Source organism: Alosa alosa, chromosome 20 (genome assembly GCF_017589495.1).
Source record: "Alosa alosa isolate M-15738 ecotype Scorff River chromosome 20, AALO_Geno_1.1, whole genome shotgun sequence".
Classification (NCBI taxonomy): Eukaryota; Metazoa; Chordata; class Actinopteri; order Clupeiformes; family Clupeidae; genus Alosa; species Alosa alosa.
Window position 1 is genome coordinate 8564848 of NC_063208.1, and position 20233 is coordinate 8585080.

At 40.8% G+C, this 20233-nt stretch overlaps 2 protein-coding genes across 2 annotated transcripts; both read right to left on the reverse strand.

The window, feature by feature from the left end:
* Window positions 1-1365: 1365 nt before the first annotated feature.
* Window positions 1366-15392, reverse strand: LOC125285050 (probable ATP-dependent RNA helicase ddx6). Its single transcript, XM_048229253.1, has 14 exons — window positions 15125-15392; window positions 12452-13603; window positions 12017-12080; window positions 11447-11551; window positions 10322-10451; window positions 6088-6234; window positions 5846-5940; window positions 5076-5198; window positions 4792-4920; window positions 4535-4651; window positions 4224-4287; window positions 3999-4100; window positions 3458-3697; window positions 1366-3177 (listed from the first exon to the last, which is right to left on the reverse strand). Exons 2-13 carry the CDS (start codon window positions 12640-12642, stop codon window positions 3483-3485), a joined length of 1482 nt encoding a protein of 493 aa, XP_048085210.1. The 5' UTR covers window positions 12643-13603; window positions 15125-15392; the 3' UTR covers window positions 1366-3177; window positions 3458-3482.
* Window positions 15393-17258: 1866 nt separating this feature from the next.
* LOC125285638 (trypsin-2-like) lies at window positions 17259-19767 on the reverse strand. Its single transcript, XM_048230169.1, has 6 exons — window positions 19728-19767; window positions 19062-19218; window positions 18472-18728; window positions 17798-17934; window positions 17506-17607; window positions 17259-17306 (listed from the first exon to the last, which is right to left on the reverse strand). Exons 1-6 carry the CDS (start codon window positions 19765-19767, stop codon window positions 17259-17261), a joined length of 741 nt encoding a protein of 246 aa, XP_048086126.1.
* Window positions 19768-20233: the final 466 nt, after the last annotated feature.

Below are 20233 nucleotides of genomic sequence, written 5' to 3' on the forward strand. Positions count from 1 at the left end.
CTCCTGTAAACGCCAAACACTCTGTAAACAAAGATAATCATTTACAGGCCCTAAACCACCAGATGACGATCCCCCCCCCCCCTTTCAGACATAGATTTTTAAATCTAAACCCTGGTTTAGGTAGGTGAGGGCACAGGGCAATGGGCATTTGGTTAAAGAAAGAACAAGGACACCGGTTGCCACCCTTTCCTTAAAGTTTTTTAGAATTATTCTTGCCTGAACTGTTCCGAATGTTTACCGAAATACTTCACAAGTACCGATGAAGAGCTGTTGACTTTGGGCAGCCTAGGATAGGCCCATTTATACTCTGGAGAGACTCTCAGTGCCAAGATCAGACAACTGGTGACACAAACCAGGGCGAAGGGCTGCTTTCAAAAGATCCCTTACACTACCCAATCACAAAACCAGATGAGTCTCACTATTCCCATCACCAAATCACCTCAATCCCCAACCGATCTATGATCAATCCCCAATCCCACCCGCACTCATACTTGGCTCAAGCAACCATCCCACCCCCACCCCCCCCAAAAACACACACACACACACTCCGACTCCCATGAATACCTACCCACCCCCCACCCATCCCATTTAGTTCACCCCTTTATCCACTTTTGGCAAAATACATCATTACCCAGCCCAATCAAGAAAATGACATTCCACTTAATGTCATGTCCCCCTCCCCCTTCCTGAAAAAAATTAAATAAAATAACCCCCCCCCCCTACCCTACCCCTCCCGCTACATTTATCTGCAGCAGGGAAAAAGACCAAACTTAAAAAGTACAACGTCACAGCTGCCAGTTAGAAGATGCTACAGTTTATGCTTCAGAGAAGAGCGCAAAAACCAGCCTCCAGTGAGTGTGTCGGGCAAAGAGCCCGTTAGACAGGCCAAGACATACACCACAGAGAGAACAGGCCAGGACACACACTACAGAGGGAACAGGTCAGGAAAATGAAGTGCAAAGCTGGACACACAGAGAGGGGGGACAGAAAAGGGACAAATGTTCCAGAAAACGAAGACAAAAACACAAAGAAAAAAATCTTTTTAAGACCCCGGCCACATTACCTGCTTAGTAAAAAGAAATAAGAAAAAAAAAAAAAAAAAAAGGACAAACTGCAACAACATAATTGTTAACATTTTAGCATGTGACCATGTTTGTTGAGATATGAGCTGTTCAACAGTGCCACAGGGTCTAGAGTGGGGGTTTGTAAGCTTGGGGACACAGAGGACCTTCTTATAGTTTTCTGTGAATCATGGAAACACCAGAATACTCGCAAAACTATTGTAATACATTCACCCATTTGCCAGTTAGAACAAAAAGAGGAGAAAAGGAGCTGCATGATAAAATAAATGGATTTTTTTTTTTAAAGTAAGGGGAGATTTTTGATTTTTTTTTCAGCAAACAAAAATCAAGCCATTTTTGTGCACAAAACTGAGGCAGGCGGCTCTTATTTCAAACAGCAACAGCAACTGCCTTAGCACGAGCCTCCTCTGACCAATCGCCTCTAATCACCGCAGGAGCCTGACCAGAAGCATGATGCCAATTAGCTGACTGACAGCATAAAACCTTACCCTCATTGACTGGTTGACAGCTGTGTGTGGGGTGGAACTCCACTTGTGAAGCTAAACTTCATGCAATGACTGACAGGCCCTGCAAAAGTTCTACTCTAGCATGCAAAGCACTCCGCTGCATAAAAATATATAAAAGCCTGCAAGGTCACAAGATCCAAGCCCACGCATCAGGCCAGAAAGTCACACGTGCCTGGTACAAGTCAACTGAACTGCGGTCGATAAAAAAGTGTCATGTATGTTTCTTTGCCATTTCCATGATGAAACTGATCTCACAAAAGCAGGAAGAAAGAACTCAAAATGCAGGAAATCATGCTAGCAGGCTTGAGTTATTATTATTATTGCCATGTTTCTAAAGGAGGACATTGAAGAGCATGGATGGGCTGATTTGTGTGTGTGACTGTTGCCGTTATGCATCGTAGATTAATGAAGCATGGAGCTGAGTCGACAGCCAAATGCATAGTTAACTGTGAGAACAGACATAGACAGGTCCTTCAGAGCTCAAAATGGCAATATGAAAAGGCCAAAGCCTCACCCAGTCACGCATTACCCTGCGCCAATTCAGAACAAAAAAAGGAAGTACTCATCACCTTGCATTAATTATAATTACCGACGAGTCTTGCAAATAGGTGCTTAAAGATAATCTACCGAGTCACATTTATAGTGGATCCTTTTAGAACTCCTGTAATAGAAAAAAAAAAGAATGAGGTCTCACTTTAAAAGAAAAAAGCACCATAAGCTTTTGTGCTTTCTACCTATTTTCAGCCCAAACAAAATAGTTTCGATGCCCTTGGATCTTGGTGTGACTTAAAACTTGAAGCCAATTGGCTGCCAGTACACAGAGTGTCACATCATAAGGGGATTCCTCTCAACAGAACACAGCAGGTTTAACTGTTCTGCCTTGGTTAGACTTCTAAACTCTGGGCATCACAAAGATGCTAGCTAGGATAGTCAGCATTTCTTTCCGTCAACATCTCAACGTCTACAGTTGGCCTGTCAGAAATTAAGGCACTTAAGTGACAGGGCATGTGTGTGTATACAATGTGTGCTTCTTTAAAAGGACACACACCAAAACAAACAAAAAGAAATGTGTGTTTGTGCGCACCAGTGTGCACACTCATGCATGTCGTGTGTATGAAGGTGGAACCACGTCTCCATTTCCTAAAACCGCCTCAGAAATCAGAATTTGTTCTCTTCTTCTCTTTTCCAAACCAAATGCTATATAAGAAAGAGCAACAGCCAGCCCTGGTCACGTCAATGACGTTCTCACGCTTGTGATCTACCTCATCCTGCAGGCCCTCGGTCCTGTTTATTTATTGCAAGTCACTCAAGGACTCTGGAATGTTTAAGGTTAGAAAAGGAAAGGAAAAAAATAAAAAGGGCCAGAGTTGCATGACTCAGTTTTGTGCACAAGAATGAAACGTTTCACGTAATCTGGCACGGCAATGGAAAAATTGAGGGTACGAAAGAATGAAGGGAACAAGCCAAGGGGGGGAAAAAAAGAAAGAAATAAAGAAAAGGGGGAAAAAAGGAGTTAATAGAGGAGTGTGAAGAACTTTGTGCAAAAGCAAACGTCTGTGCAAAAGCCAGTGAGCCCAAAGCCTGTGGTCCTGCAGGGACAGAAAAGAACAAGAGAATCGTTAGTCCAGGCTCACTTTCCACTTCATATCACTGCTACACACAGACACATGAAACCAGCATAATTACATAACTAACTTGGGGACAGCCAGATTAAGGATTCAAGGAACAAAATGTTATAATGTATAGTTCTGTATGTAATACCATTACACATTAAAATCCACAATCCTGCCCAGAAGTGACATGACGATCACACACTTACTAAACACTCAGATGGGAGACAAACGCCGTCGCCAAGACAACCACTCTCACCTGCCAATCATTGCTTTGCTTTGCTTTAGGGCTGGCTGGGCGTGGCCACAGGACGTCTCGACTCCTCCTCCTCCTCGCCGCCTGGTGAGACAGAGTGGTACTCCGCCACGTACAGACTCTTGTCAATGGTGCCGGGGATGGGCTTGATGTCGGTCACCAACTGCTCCTCGATGCCCTTCAGGTTGAAGCGGTCCTCAGACGTGATCAGGTTGATGGCCAGACCCAGGTGCCCAAAGCGGCCTAGAGACGGAGGAAAAAAATGCAAGGTTAAGGTTTTTGAACATTTTAACATAAGATTCCGTTCCGCAACAATTCAAGGTTCTAAAAGTCTATGTTGAATTCAGTGAACCCAGATATTCTTTAGAACATTCATTTTCCAACATTCCCGTCACACCGATGTGACGATACACCTTAAAGGCTCAATAAGAACTAGGCTACTGAGAGCCATGACATGCCATGACAAAATAGGGCTGCTTATTGGGACTTATATATAAGGGTATGGTATGCGTCCTTCCTGTAAGCTATGATGCGTTTTACCCACCTGATCGACCAATGCGGTGCAGGTATGTTTCTGCATTCTTCGGGAAGTCGAAGTTGATGACCACATTCACTGCCTGAATGTCAATTCCTCTGGTGAACAGGTCTAGCACACACACAGAGACAGCAACACTTGTTACCATTTTGAAGATACCAGGCCATTGCCTCACAGACATGACATAAGCCTTGCAATAATGGGTCTTCAGAATAAATGACAGATTTTGCTCACCAGTGCACACCAGGTTCCTACAGAGCCCATTCCTAAAGTCATGGAACACACGGTTTCTGTACTCCTGTGGAGAGAGTGAAGATTAGCATTTAGCGAACATGTAACATGCATTTAGCAGCGCTGTAGCTTGAATGCTATTCCTCATTCTGCAAGTCGCTTTGGATTAAATTAATATATATGTAATGATGGATGCGTAAATGGTTTTATGTTTACAAGACAGGGCTGAGGTGGTTCGGTCTCCACATGACCCAACTTGAGTCTGTTATGGCAATACAGGTGTGTTATAATACACAATACGATTGATGCCAAACCTGCATCATCTTGGCATGGATGTAGAAGCAGGAGTAGCCCAGCTGGGTGATCTTTTTGGCAAGCAGCTCGACCCTCTGGGTAGAGTTGCAGAAGATGATGGACTGATTGATCTGCAGCTGTGAAAGGAAAACAAGACACACGGCAAAGGTTATTATGTTTGAAGAAAACAGGAGATGCAAGTTACTATGGAGGGTGGGAGGGAGTCAACATGGGGAGTAGAAAATAAGATTTAATGGGTTGGCCCACCATGACCTACCCTGGAGAAGAGAGTGTTGAGACAGTGGACTTTCTGCCTCTCCGTGACATAGGCATAAAACTGGGTGATGCCCTTCAGAGTGAGCTCTTCCATCAGGTTGATTTCATAAGGTTTTTGCAGGTGTTTGCTCTGTTGAATGAGATACAATTTAGAAGAGCCACCATGACAACGAACTTGGAAAAATACTTCTAAATATTCAACCTCAACAAATTCTCTCTCCCACTCTCTCTCTCCCTCACACACACACACACACACACACACACACAGCCCAGCAGGTCTCTCACCATGAACTTCTGTACACTGATGGGGAAGGTTGCGGAATAAAGCAGAATCTGGCGTTTCTTGTCCAGGAAGCTGATGATATCCTCTATGAGCACCACAAAGTCCTGAGAGAGCAGTTTATCTGCCTAGAAGAGAGAGAGAAAAAAAAAATAAAATCTCACACCAACTTAACATGGCGTTAAAGGAAAACTTCACCCAATTTTCACATATACTGCTCAAAAAAATTAAGGAAACACTTCAATCATACACTGGATCGGTACTCTGACACCGTTTGGTTCTGAGCACAAGTAAAACTTTTGAGGCGAGTGTTTTATTTTGCAAGAAATGTCCGACATTCTGTGAATGTAGTTTGAGAATGGGGAAAAGGGTGGAAGGTATGCCAATGTTTTGGCCATATGGCGTTCATCAGAGAATAAAGCCAAGAAACATTATTTTTCAATCTTTCCAGCAGAAGTTGCATTGCATTGTTTCCAGGCATGTTAATGTGTAGCAAAACCATAGCTGAAGGTTGACACGGTCATGAAACAAACATTAGAGTGCCATGGCTTAATGCAATTTCAGATACAAATATGCACAGAAATGCACTCCCAAAGCATAAAGTGCAGGGGACAGAAGCCCGTAACAGTATGATTACAGAAAGCTTGCGGAAACGCATGTTTGTGGCATGAATAAAGAACATGACTAAATTTCCTGTTACATGAACTTATTTTCACTTTTTCAGTAACTTTAGTGAACACATACTAGTTGGTAAGTGCAGAAGACTACCACTCACTTCATCCATGACCATCATCTGAACTCTATCCACTTTGGCCACACCCTTTTTAATCAAGTCCAGAATTCTTCCTGGTGTTGCGATGACGACATGAACTGTATGGGGATAACATAGGGCAGAGCAACATTTAAGCAGCAAGCAACAACAAATAGCTACATTTCACATCTGATGCACAGATCTCTTAACAGCATCACTGATATGAGAGCAACTCAAGAGTAATCATTACAGGTTTGGTATATTACCAATCTCATCCAGGCGCATGATGTCATCGCGCAGGTTGGTTCCGCCGGTGGTTGCCATGACTTTGACTCCGCCCAGGTGCTTGCTGATCTGTATGGAGATCTGGCTGACCTGAAGGGCCAGCTCTCGAGTGGGAACCATCACAACGGCTAAAGGAAGAACAAGGACACACACACACACACACACATAAGACCACCTGAGAAATACAACCACAAGACCATGCGTGACTGGATGACGCAAATTGATCTACTCAATCTATTACTATAAATACAGGAAATTTGTAGAATTTACAGATTGGTTGGTCAAAACATTTACAGTGCAGAGCATACATCAACGGACTAGAGAAATTATGAACATAAATACAAGAGGTGGAGTCTATATTTAAAAAAAGAAAAGAAAAAATTATACGAGATCAATTAATAACATTCTGAGATCGATATTTGAATATGCATTCAATATGGATGCAGAAAGCTTTCACCAGAGCCAACGGATTCAGAGTTTCCCCAGGTTTGACCACCCCAAATTTAGGACCTTAAGACCTTTTTAAGACCACTTAAATGAAAATTAAGACATGCATCGTACACATTATGCGGTCGTAAAACACCAGATCAATTTCCCAATAAAGACTATTAAAAGGTCTCTCCTATCAACTGATTATGTTGACTCATAGCCACCGGCGAGACAAGTATTTGCACAGTCCCAAGAAATTTGACTAGACTGGTCACAATACCAAAATTATTGTTTCGATACCAAGTCAAGAATTGCGATTTCGATACTTCTTTGAGACTTCTTAAAACATGTATTTGATTTGGGGGCCCCCACCACCTTGACGTCATCAGTAATATTTAATATAGTGTGATCATTCACACCAGTGGCCATCCTAGATTCTGCTTGACGCTCTCCACACACACAAACGGAAAATGATGTGTTATGTCATATGTTTCTATTTCATTTCATGGCAACACATATGGAAAATGATGGCTTATGTCATATGTTTCCATTTCATACATTTTGGAATTCATATAAAGTGTATATTTTTGTTAATAATGTATAGTATTATAACCTGCATAATTACTAAAAAGATAGTCGCTAAAAATCTTTAGTAATTTGAATACTTCATATTGATTTTTACATGTAAATAATAATAGTGGCACATAGTGGATAAGGATATGTGGATGCAATTCATTATGTTTTCTATGTTATTAGATAAAATAGATGTTCAAAAAAAACTAACAAGTTGAAGAAAATCTTTCTGGGATCATAGAAGAGATAAGTGTCTTGCAATGATCATTAATGATTTTAGTGAGCACAACACGAATAACAGACAAGATTTGAGCTAGCGGGATTAGTTGGCAAGGAGCTCTCTACAGATGTAAAAGTCTGCCAAGGTTGTAGCTTATTTCTAAATGACATTAAACCCAATAGTAGACCTAAATTACCTAAATCTCATAGCCTAGGTAGGTTAGCAACACAAACTTGAGAGGTGTAAGCGAGCAAATCAATTTGATATTAGCCTATTATTATGTGTTACCACAGAATCACTGAAACTAGCAGCCATGTCTCGCTGTTTATGGCACGACAGCTGCTCATATGTGTGTGAGGAAAAAAGACGCACAGCCACAGGCTAGGGGAGGAGGCACTAGAAGCATGCCTTGTGCACACAAAGGTTACTTCAAAAGAACACGGGTCATTCTTAAAAGTATCGATACTAATAAAATGTACTATAAAAATGCTAATAAAAATAACTTTTTTCAGGCTATTGCAATACTTGTAGTATTGGTGCACCATGCAACACTAAATTAGACGTTCTCTGAGGGTATGCAAAACCCCTGTTGTATAGAACAGAAGGCACCAGCCAATCAAATTACGGTTATACTTCCAAGTAATTTGCATAGCCACCTTCGAGAACACCCAATGGCATGCGTTGACGGAATTCAACTGCGTGGGAGCCGTAACACTTACCATGCACTTCCCCTTCATCTCTCCTCTACCATCTTCTACCACATGACTAGTACTTATGTCATCACATGAGCCAGTGGCAGGTTTCTTATTGTTCTCTATGGTCCGGCAACGGAAAAGTGGCAAGGCTGGCGTAACGCTAGCGTTGAACAACCTGAGCGTTGAACTTGGTTCAACTTTCAAAGCGCAACGCGAGCGTATTCAATTGACAAACCGTTTGTGTTGCTTAGGAACGAGATACAACTTATTATGGTCTCAGCGTTGCGCTACGTTTGCCGCTGCCGCTGGCTAATGTGATCCCGACGTTATACTAATGTTATTTCTTATTCTGTAAGTTACTTTGGATAAAAACATGCTAAATGAATAAATGTAAATGTAAAAGTTACATTGTGACATGACCAACAGTTCATGTTTTCCTGAGGTATTAATGATGTTTGCCCTCTTACTTAGGCCTACACTGTGAGGGGCACTGATAGTATATTTTTTTACTTTACTATGTAACTGCTTTGGGACCAATTGTAGGGCTGGGACAACGCGTCGACGTAATCGATGACGCCAAATATTCGTGTCGATTTGTCAAGCATAACGTGTGCCGCCAAATATTTGTAATTTTACACCTTCAGTGTTTCCCATACATTGACTAATCTGTGGCGGGGCGCACGAAATCAGTCACACATTGATATTCTATGTTGTACTATTTAAAATATTTAAAGATAAGATAAAACCCTTTCATTGAGCTGCACTTTTTACGCACGCAGCCTTTCCTTGCCCCGCCCGCTCTCTCTAGTAACGAGCCCGCTGCCCCTCCTCTGCATGTGCATTTAACAAAATATTCACGATTGTTGAAGGATTGTTGTTGCCACATAGAAGCATTGCATAGAACAAGGCGGGGCTAAATTGCTATTAAATCCGCTTAGCATCGTGACCATGCTGCGTAAATTTGTTATAAACTGCTGCATTAAAGTTAACTCTGCTAAGAGTCTCATCACAACATGGTTTAGTACTAAGTTAAGTTATGCAATCAAGCAGTATCTAAACGCTAACGTTAGAATACTGTTTGATGTCGAGTTTAGCATGCTTACTTACAGTTACTTGTCAATTTCGTTACTCATGCAGGGCTCATTTTATTGACTCTAACACTGAATGTTTGCAAAATCCCGATGTAAATGGAAAAGTGTTTTCCAAGACTCAAAAGTGCTTGTACCAAGGAGAAGTACAAACTGTTATTTGAACTACGTTATGAATTGCATCCACACATCAGCAGCCTTTTAACTGTGTTAGTTAATTGCAAGGGTTCCCTCACGAACGTCTTAAAGTGACAGGCACTCAATTAGACCTATACACTACTGAACTTTATTGACTGCTACCTCTGACTGCTTTAGAAGAATGCATTACTTTCCACTTGTATAGTCTTTTATTTTGGAATTTTAAGAGCAATAAACAGATATTGCAATTTTAAGGAATTCATGTTTTTTGTATGTAAATCAACATGTATAAATTGCTATTAGTCAATTAATGGTGAGATAATCAATAATCGAATCGAACTGAGAAAAAAAAAAAAATCATTAGATTAATCGATGCATCGAAAATATAATCGCTAGATTAATCGTTTAAAAAAAAAAACGTTTATCCCAGCCCGAATTTTGAAATGTGTATCGAAATGTAAGGATGCAATTGCAGGGATCATTCCTGTCCTTGATGATGATTGGCTGAATCGTGTTCGATGCCGTTGTAAAATTCAGCACAAACATACACCTTGACCGCATTTCGTTCTATATTACTGCGCTACCACAACTTGATACAGAAGTTGGGAGTAGCTGCGTCTCGATGTTGCTTGGCAACCATTTTGATAGAAGAAAAAATATTTCTTGGCGGAAGAATGATTATCTATGAATAAATCGTAACATTTCTCATTGCTGTGCCTTTATATCATGAAATCTTACCTGATAGATGTAGTACCCGTTATGAAATCTAGTATGAATGTAGTAACCGTGAATGTAGTAACCGTGAAATCTTACCAGATATATGTATATATGTAGTAACCGCTAGAAAAGCAATAAGCCCTCCGTAGGTTACACTGATTTTAGAACAGCTAAGGGGGGGGGGGGTTGTGCCTAACAACGAATATGCTCCCGTGAAGCGCTGTAGCTGCCTGGCTACTTTAGCTGCTGGATGTAGCTACTCGAGCAAGGTAAAACTCATTGTTTTCATTTTTTATCGTACTTGTGACCGTGAAAAAAAAAAAAAAAAAAAACGCTATGTGAAGCAAGCTCTTACCCTGGATGTGGTCTTTCTTCAGGTCTATCCTCTCCAGCAGGGGAATGAGATAGGCCCCACTTTTTCCAGTCCCGTTTTTGGCCCTCGCAAGAATGTCACGGCCAGAGAGGGCAATAGGGATGCTCTCCTCCTGAAAAGGGGACACAGACACAACTGGAGGTCAGTTTAATAAATGCGACTCAAGTTACAAAAATGTGTCATTGAAAACCATTGCTTGATAGTTTGTAAACATGTCACAGTTTGGACATGGACAATACACAACAATGGTAGGGAGTATAAGTCTTGATGAGTGCAACAGGTTTGGGAGTTGAGATGTTATGGCCAATGAGTGGCGAGCTGACTGCAGGACTTAAAGCATGGAACATTTCTGTGCCTGAAGGCATCAGAAACTCTCAAAGAAGTTAAGCTGATGATACACAAGGCAACTTTTTGAGTAACGTTGCTGGGCAATAGCCCTCTGAAGTTTGCCTACAAAAAAGCTGGCGTCTTTGACAACCGGTATCTGGGGATTTTATATTATCGCACCTGTTAAACTCTCGTGGGGATGAAAAAGTCTGAAATGCAGACGTTTTCCTGAACACACTTTTGTCCTCTGCCTTCGAGTGGATACTGTGATCTCCGGTAAGTGAAGGCGGCACACTTAGATTTTTGCTACCCCAGAGCTAACTTGCAATGCAACTTGCCATAAGTAGTTAGCTTTAATTAACAACCGGATCTCCTTATATGGGCAAAGATGGCCGTTTTGGTTCTTTTTTGTAGGCGAACTTCAGAGGTCTATGTTCCTATGTGTTGTGGCTCTGGCCATGTTCCCATTGATATTGACCACCGTGTTTGACAACTATAAATATATGTCACTGTAAAACTAATTTTCATATATTCATATTATTATTGATAGTTCCCATTATTACTTATTATTGTGCTTAGCGTAGACTTTTCAACTTCTTTTGAAACTATTGTTTATTTTCATTATTGATATTGTATTGACATTATTATTATTATCTACTGTTAATTTTAACTACTGTAATGTTCATATTCTTCATGTCATTTTGGACAAAAGTGTCTCTGCTAAACACAATAACCATAACAACCATAAAGTGTAGAGGATTCAGCCCTGTGAATGGTTACCTGAATGGGGGAGGGCTTCTCCCAGCCCATTTCAAATATCCCCATCAGAAGCTCCCGCTTCAGGCAGTAGTCTTCAAACTCATTCCCCTTGGTCGAAGTCACATCCTGGGAGGACAGGAGGAGGGATTTAAAAAAAAAAAAAAAAAAAGGTTGGTATTTCAGCCCATAAGTGATAAGTAGCAATAACAATAATACTGCTCCGGGGTCTGTTGCCCAAAAGCATAGTTGTTAACTTCGATAGCAACTACCTTGGTAGTGTCACTGCCAAAAGTGAGTCCATAGATTTCAGTTGCGCATGCACAAACACTTAAGCGATATAGACTTCATTTTGTCACACATCATGTTTTTAATTTAGGAAAATTAAAAAAATAAGAGCATATTCGTTAGCTCTTACTAAAATGTGACCGAAATACAACCGAATGACACCGTATTTCTGTATAGTTTACGCACGACTCAAATATGGTCAACTCACATTTGGCAGTGACGCTACAAGGGAAGATGCATCGTAGTTAGCAACTTACTTTTTGGGATACGGACCCCGTTTAGGTCTGCAAAAAAATATATACTTACAGATGTTCTGACCCTAGTGTCTTTGGGGGGGAGCAGTAAGCTCTTCTTCCAGTCATCACCAAACCTAATTTGAAACAAAACAAGGCAGACATGCCAAACATCAGCACTGTGCACAGATTTAAGTTTTCTTTTTAGATAGAGCTGGCATGATCACTTGTTGTCAGATCAAAACCATTAATATTTGAGGTTAGAGGCAGGTTACACCAAGTGCATAACTAAAGCATTCGGTTAATGGAGTATAGAAATTGTTTTAAATGATTGGTCTAATCTTTTTCAAATGTATGCATCGCCATCACGTCTGGTGTAGCCAGTTCCACTGACAGTAGTGGAAGCTAAATTTTTGCAACATACGCTTCACAAACGCAAAGCTTTAGGTGCCTAATGATAAACAGTAACCTAAGCAGTGGGGGTAACAAGTGTGCGGGAGGGACCCACCTAATGCCGCCTTCCTGGGTGCCACCCCCTGGTTTCTGGGCACCTCCTCCCGCTGGCATCTTTCCAGGCGGCGTGCTCACAGCATGGGGTCCTGACTGGGAGACAGGTTTGGTCTGTCCTCGTAGCTGCCCGTTCTGCTTGTTCAGACCCATCACCACAGGGCCCATGCTTTCTGTTCTTGCTGTTGCCATTTCTTTTGTAATCCTCCTTCTCTTTTTTTTTTTTTTCAGTTCACTCCTTTGTCTTAAAGTTTTTGTTCTCTCTGTAAGGTTCCAATACCCTTTGTGGAGTATTAATACCAAAAAAAGCTAATAAAGCATTTATAATGCACTCTATTTCTTAAATCCGAACTTACTTAGAAGTGTCTTTAGTATTTACATATAGACAAGTGGACGTACAGTGTAGACTCTTTCAATAAGAGCAACTGACGTCATGAAAAATAAGTTTCACTCCAGCTCTTCCAAAAGAAGAGAAATGAGCATTTATATGCATAAATATAGAAGACCTGACCACAATATAGAAAATTATATGTAGACAAGTTTCACAAAAGTACAAATCCTGCAATAGAACAGCTAAGGCAATACTGAAGAGAGAGTCTGAAAAATATTCACGTTCTTGTCTCAAACAGTTCAATCTCTCTTTTTCCTCAGTCTGTTTTCCAAAAAAATAAAGTTAGTTCATCAAAACAGCTGTTGCTCTCTCTTGGTTATAGAGTCTTTTCCTGCTTTTCAAAACTTTTCAAAAACTGCAAAGGATTTTCTTTGTTTATTCCTGTTTTGTATTGACAATGAATTGGTGAATTTGTGAATCGTCTCCTTTCAAGCAGACATGCTGCAAGTGGATTTCCTGATACCAAAAATTCCTGATGCTTCAAAAACAGAGACAATCCTGGGATACAGTAGTCCAAAACGCCAAGAGTTCCCTTTGCGTTAATACGGCCCAAACTTAAACTTTGTAGTCTTTCTTGTAATAGTAGTTCTCCACAGACTTCACCTGTGTGCGTGTGTGCGCTTGTATGTCAGTTAGCATGTGTGTATATATATATATATGTGTGTGTGTTTGTGTGTGTGTGTGTGTGTGTGTGTGTGTACAAGGTGAGGAGCGAGTCGCGTTTCCTCCACTAAACAGGCCAGAAACTCAGATCTCAGTCACCTGACAAGGAAGGATGGGAATGGAGAAAAGAATGGAGAAAAGAATTAGCACCACATGGAAGACCGTTTTACTCTAAATAACACATCAGTTCATCAACTCCACTAAACATGGCCAAGGACAGTCTCACTGTTAATGACCTTGCATGCTTGCTGGCAGCTCACATATCCTGTTAGGATGCCTGCCAATGTAATGTTATTCTGAAAGTGTTATACTGGCATTATATCTGCAACTAAAACCATGGACAGAATACAGCATACCAAAATGTTAAGCGAACATCTCAGGCGTCTGATTATGTCGTGTATTAGAGCCATGTTTGAGAGCCCATCTAATATTTATAATGCAAAAACCACGTCTCGAGACGGCGCCAAGCACTTCATGTTAAATCTGTTAAAAAGTTCTGCAGCAGGGGGCAAACTTTGACTGCCATGGCATCTGCGCTGGGTGAAAAAACCATCTCCTCTGTGATTGGCGTTGCGCACATTGTAATAATTGGCCTGCTTAATTGCAGGTGAGGCAATTTAGTAATTTGTGTAATTGCCATGGACAAGGTTAGGTCAAAACCTTTGGATAGCTAATGTTATTAATGAATTAGCTCCGATTATCCACATTGGGCCGCTAACAGAGCTAGCGGCTAGTGAACGTTAACTAACCCCCATTGGACACATTTAATGCGAGGTTAATTTAGAAATAAAAGATACATCGGTTACATACAGTAAGGACTGCATTACGTTAGTAATTCATATGAACGGTATTATACAGACCATTAGCTCTTGACCTGATAAGTAGCTGCAAGTGCTGTCGAAATCGACGCAATAGAATGGCGAAGCTAACGTATGCTAACTGTACATCAATTACCTCAGTGCCGACTAACGTAGATGGCTCCTCATTTTAATCCAAATTTAAAAGTGCATGCTGATTCAATACACCAGTCGCATTAATAATCCACACTTCGATACGACAATACAATTTCATCGTAATACCAGAGAATGTCTAGACGGGCTCTGGTAATACCGTCTCTGCAGCTAACTTAATATTGGTTAGCTAAAAGTAGCTAAACGTAACGTTGTTTTATCTGGCTAGTCTATCTGATCAGTGTGGTAGCCTCAGCTAAATCCGTCGCTTTCGTTACAGCACTAAAAAGTATCTGTGTAACATTACGTTCAACATTGCATTGCCTATTTAATGTTGACGTTAGTGACCTCACGTACAACACTAGTAAATTACTAGCAAAACTGGGAACAAAGGGTAGAAGCTACGGATTGAAGTCTTCGCAGCATAATAAGGGTCAAAATGAAGCTGTGTTGTTCGTGATGACAGGAAATTCAGACAGCAAATCTCTTTTGAAGAGAGTAATCCACGATAACGTTAGACTGCCGAGGCTAGCATTAGCTGCTAGCTTAATTTACCAATTACTCTTGGCTAACGTTAATAGCTAGCTGCAGTTAGCAATAATATCTCTTTAGGGAAGTCATTCAGATTCAATAACAAGACAGAAATTTGACGTGAGTCGACATATGTTACCTTTTTATCTCTGCTGTAACTCTTATCTTGATGTTATTATCGATGCTGATCGAATTTTCGTGTGTATAGTTCAACGAAATCTCAAACTCCCGTTAACCAACTGGTCTCTATTGTGTTTGTTCTTGCTAAATCAACATGGTCGCCGTCGTCTTCTTCTTCCTACGGTTCTTCGTCGTCTTTCGTCGCTACTTATTGCAGCAACATCAGCTTATTACTGGTCTTACTGCCATCTATCGAGGTGGTGGAGCGTCACAGTGAATACATGAAATACTACTGGAAATACTGTTAGTAGTAGACTATCTTTTAAGCCATTTTGTGTTTATTCAGTTACCAGTTCAGTCTGTTTACTGTCTATGGTTCAGTTGCTTCCAAACTGAAGTGAATGTCGACTATGTAGGAAATGGAATACAGTGTGACAGTAGGTCTACACATGAGTGACCAAAATGTCAGTAGGTTTGAATGCAAATTATGTTTATCTGTTTATTTTTGTACCACAACACTGGAACTGGTAAAGTATGGAACAATAATCTGAACACAAAACAAGGTCTTTGTGGTTCTTTCGAAAACAGGTGCAGAAAGCATCAGAGTACTGTAGCCATTTCCTTCAACCGGTCCAATGCTTTAACCCTCTATACCCCGTAGCGGCCGTCGACGGCCGTTCTGTATTCTCCTGTAACGGCCGCGGCCGGCCGCAATTCTTAAAGAGACATCTGCTACAGTATAACCTTCATACATGAAATAATACAGCGTTAGTGGATAAATAAACACCAGACTTTTATTTTGACACACTTAAATGGCTAGGTCGCTATTGACTTTTCTCCGGTATTTTTGAGTTTAGCCTGTTGACTGACCGGCTGAGGACTTACGGTGCCTCTGGAGTTATGGCTTCTAACAAGCGTCCGCGTCTTTTCTCATTAGATGAGATGGTATTGATGTGCATCCACCATGTTTTGATGTAAGTGACGATCATATTGATGTAAGAAATTGACAAAATAAAAACATGAAAGTGTAATACATTTAACGTTAGCATCCTCCCGTTTGTCATGACTGATTTAGCTGCCTCTCTGGCATAAAAAAAATTGTATGGCTGTCACTGTGAAAGTCAGTTTGAGTTTAGCTAGCACCAGCAAAATATAGGCATAATTCAATGATGGGTCATGGCCTAATTAACAATAAAGTTTATGATAAACCCATGCCAGGTTTATTTGCAGTTATATCACATTAACATTACCCCTTTCTGGCATGTACAGTAAAGCTAACATTATCGTTATCCCACTTACAGATAGTTATTGCAAACTACTACTTATGTATGTCTCTCTAAATGAGTTTTTGTTGACTAATAACCAAAGCGAGAACCACCGTTGTGTTTTCTGCTTATGGATGTCAGGAAAATGTATTTGTATACAAGTAGGCCAATGTCTCGTCATCTTCGTGATTACAAAAAAAGCCTGCTAATTTGCTACCTTCACTGATGTAACGTTAACGTTAGTCTGAGACTCGTAATGTTAGCACAGGATAGGTTGAAGGTTAGTGAACGAGTGCAACAGGTTCATTATCATCAACTGGTCAAGTTTAGATAAATTATATAACATGATGTGCATATAAAACAAAACGTAAATCCATGTCAGGATTAACAGTCCCTGTTGTTGGTGACATGCTTATCAAATGAGTCACGATTTCATACGCTATGCTTCATGGCCTACGTTAGTTCATATCCTCATCATTTTTTTTTTTTAGCTGTAAGGCTCACTGTCCAGCTAAATCCCAAATAAGTGCAAGATATGCCAGTCTATTTCAATGAAATCAGTACTCATATAGTATCGTGTTTCCCAGCTTCTAATACAGAAATATGTGAACCATATTTATAACTTTTTGTTAGTGAAAAACTTTGAGACTGTAAGTGAGTAGGCCTATGGCTGTCTATGGGAAACATGAATATATAATTTTTAATGGATCATATATCATTTGAAAGAGCAATTTCTAATCTTTAAACTGAAAGAAACTTACAATTGACACTTTTCATTAGATTTTTAGTTATTCTTGGTTATTTAAAATGTTTCTCAAATTGCCCTTTTCTCTTAGAATTCCCAGGAATCTGAAGCATTGTTGTAGAATTCCACTGGGGTATAGAGGGTTAATGGGAGGCCATAGTAGATTTAATCCAGTCTGTGAATTGGCAGACCTATGAGAGAAACATCAAACCATTAACTGACACATGTATGCATTGTTTGCCAAAGCAAGATATAGTGTTTAATCATGAAATAACCTGACACACAATGAGATGATTGGTCTTAAGAGCTCTGAAACACTGGGTGACTATGTACCATTTTATAAAACAAAAGTGGTTTGCAAAACAGCATGAAATAATGTGGTTGAGATACCTTAGCATAGACTCCAGGACGATCTGCTTCAGCACAGCCCCAACCCCAGGACACTACTCCTTGAAGCTCATTGTTGCAGATCAAGGGACCACCAGAGTCACCCTGTGTGTGTGTGTGTGTGTGTGTGTGTGAGAGAGAGAGAGTGAGTTAGTTAGAGAGAGAGGGAGAGAACACAGAAGTTTGTTTCAGAAGTCAAAGAGTGTGTTCAGCTGGCTAATATATGTGGTTTAGGCAACTCTACGTACTATTGATGCATTTGCATGTGGTTTATAAACATATACTGTATGCACACCTGGCAGGAGTCCTTCCCTCCCTCCAGAAAACCAGCGCAGAACATGGACGAGGTGATCCTGTCGGGGTACGACCTCTCACAGTCCTTCAGGGACAGAATGGGCAAATCCAGGCAGTTCAGACACCACCTGCAGCCAACTAGCCCAGGAGCACAGGGTGGTGTTGTAGAAAGGAGAGAAGAGTTAATTTTCTTCCTGAAGAGCACTTAGGATTGAGATGTCACCCTTTGGTATGAGTAATAAAGTTTTTTTATAGAGCCAGAAGTCATCGAAGTATAGAAGATATAGAAGTCTACATCTTAGCAGCACTGCGGTGTACCTGTTTACAATATCAACAACAGCTGTATGTTGCTACATACATGCACATTAAACTGTCAACTTGAAGTTAAAATGGTGTCAACTGGATTGAATTCTGCCTTAGAACACATCATATAGAACTGGTTGTGTCTGCCTACACTGGTTCTGTCTGCCTATAATGCTTTTCTCTCCATCTTACATTTTGACTAGTACTTTTAACTTACACAGTATTAACAGTATTGATTGATTGATGTAGTATTAATTCAAGGTATCCTCTATATTGTAGCTTGAATGTTATTCCTCATTTTTGTAAGTGGATCTCTTTGGATAAAAACTTCTGCTGAATAAATAAATGTAATTTAATGTAACTCCTACTTACAGGGGCTATTGGTAGACCCCCAGCCAGAGACATGGCACTGAGTGCCAGCGGGAGCACAGGATGTGGGAAGTGCCATGGTCTGCACAAACTCGTTCAGAACGGCAGGCTCCTTTAGCTTGACCAGCATGATGTCGTTGTTGATGTTGTAGCGGTCATAGTCAGGATGCCTGATGACCAGCTCGGCGGAGATTTCCTGCTCAGACCCCTCGTTGTAGCGGATCTCATGGTCACCCAGCACCAGAATGATCTCACTAGCACTGGAGGAGGGAGGTAAGGCAAGTTAAGTTTATTCGCTGTTTATAACCACAGTGAAATAAGAGATTAAAATGCAAAGTGCATTAGTAACAGAAGATTAAGAACAAAAAGGGTTGAAATGTGTAACCAAAAAATATCAAAAATGGGGAAAGAGAGAAAGAGAGCACAGAAATAGAAGATAGGCCCTGACAATAATTGGTTACATTCTGCACACCACAAGTCCTTCATGGATTTCTTCGCTTATGCAAAAATTCTACACAGACGAAATCAAACTCAGCTGCATATACTTTCACCCCCACTAATTGATCTGAGAACAGTGACAGTGTAGAACTCACTCTTTGTAGCAGTGGGCCGCGGAGACCACCCAACGATCAGAGATCAGCGTGCCTCCGCAGAAATGCCAGCTGTTCTTGAGAGACACCTGCCAAGGCCTGGTGTGAGGCTTGCACTCGTACCCTCCCACGATCTTATCATCATCCAGCCCAAAAGCCACTGAGTGGTATGACAGAGAGAGAGAGTGTACAAGGAAGAACAGATGGAAAAGAGAGATGAAGAGTAGGAGAAAAGAATAGCCAAACAGTAGGAGTAGGTAAACTGATTTTGAAGAGCCTGATGGTTTATGAAGTGCAGAGCCATTGACAAAAACACACAAATACATCATATCAAGGGTCAAGATTGAGACTGCTAGACTTCTGTGAAAGTTATGCTCTGAGGTGGGCAAACAAGGTCCACAACAGACTTAGCAATTTGAAAATGAATAAAGAGGAAAACAATAAAAAAAAGTATCATGTCATCTGCATAATATTTCCATTGTTTCCAAAATGTAGTATTACAGTTGCCTGGTCAAATACCCCTCAGCCACATACAACATGACTCATTGTTAGATTTTATGCTAAATCTCTCCACTATTCAAAATAGGAATGACCTGATGAAGTACTGATAGGGAGTAGCTCCTACACTGTACAGTCCCCACTCCGTAGAGGTAAACCTCACATACTCACCAGAGGCCCCTAGGATGAGCACGTGAATGTACAGGTGCATAGTTGTAGTGGTCTGCAGATGACTCAGTGGAGTGGTGGTCTCACCCCTTGCATTTAAGATGCCTCCATAATTTCCTCTCTCTACCACGCCCCTATGACATTGACCCAAGTCAGCAGTCCCACTTCTGAGTTCTAACAGTGAAGGTGGTGCCAAAAATGTCAGATTAAACATGGAATGGCAGTTAATCAATAATCCAAAGAATGATAAAATTCCACATATGCCCAGTAACTCCACAATTCCCACATCGGAGGGCATGTTCCTGATAACAAAAGTACCAGTCAAAACCAAAATCTGCAGAGCATGCAGTCACATCCTATGGGGCATTCTCTGGTAAGGATGTTGCCAATTGTAGTTTGTCACTCTATTGTTAGGTGATGAATATGGGGATGGAGCCTAAACTGATTCAGTAGGACAAATGGACACTGCGATTGCCCTAGAGGCCTTTGTGAAATTGGATTGGGATGCT

Bases quoted from the DNA above. Each gene is read 5' to 3' on its own strand.
- LOC125285050 (XM_048229253.1), bottom strand. From the start codon at position 12,642: ATGGCAACAGCAAGAACAGAAAGCATGGGCCCTGTGGTGATGGGTCTG. The intron at 4,288-4,534 runs GTTTGGCATCAA...CTCTCTCCACAG, and splicing joins TCCATGCCAAGATGATGCAG to GAGTACAGAAACCGTGTGTT. The intron at 3,698-3,998 runs GTGGGTAAAACG...CTCCGTCTCTAG, and splicing joins GCACCGCATTGGTCGATCAG to GCCGCTTTGGGCACCTGGGT.
- LOC125285638 (XM_048230169.1), bottom strand. From the start codon at position 19,767: ATGCACCTGTACATTCACGTGCTCATCCTAGGGGCCTCTG. The intron at 19,219-19,727 runs GTGAGTATGTGA...CATACCACTCAG, and splicing joins GCTCATCCTAGGGGCCTCTG to TGGCTTTTGGGCTGGATGAT. The intron at 18,729-19,061 runs GTGAGTTCTACA...TCCCTCCTCCAG, and splicing joins GCGGCCCACTGCTACAAAGA to TGCTAGTGAGATCATTCTGG.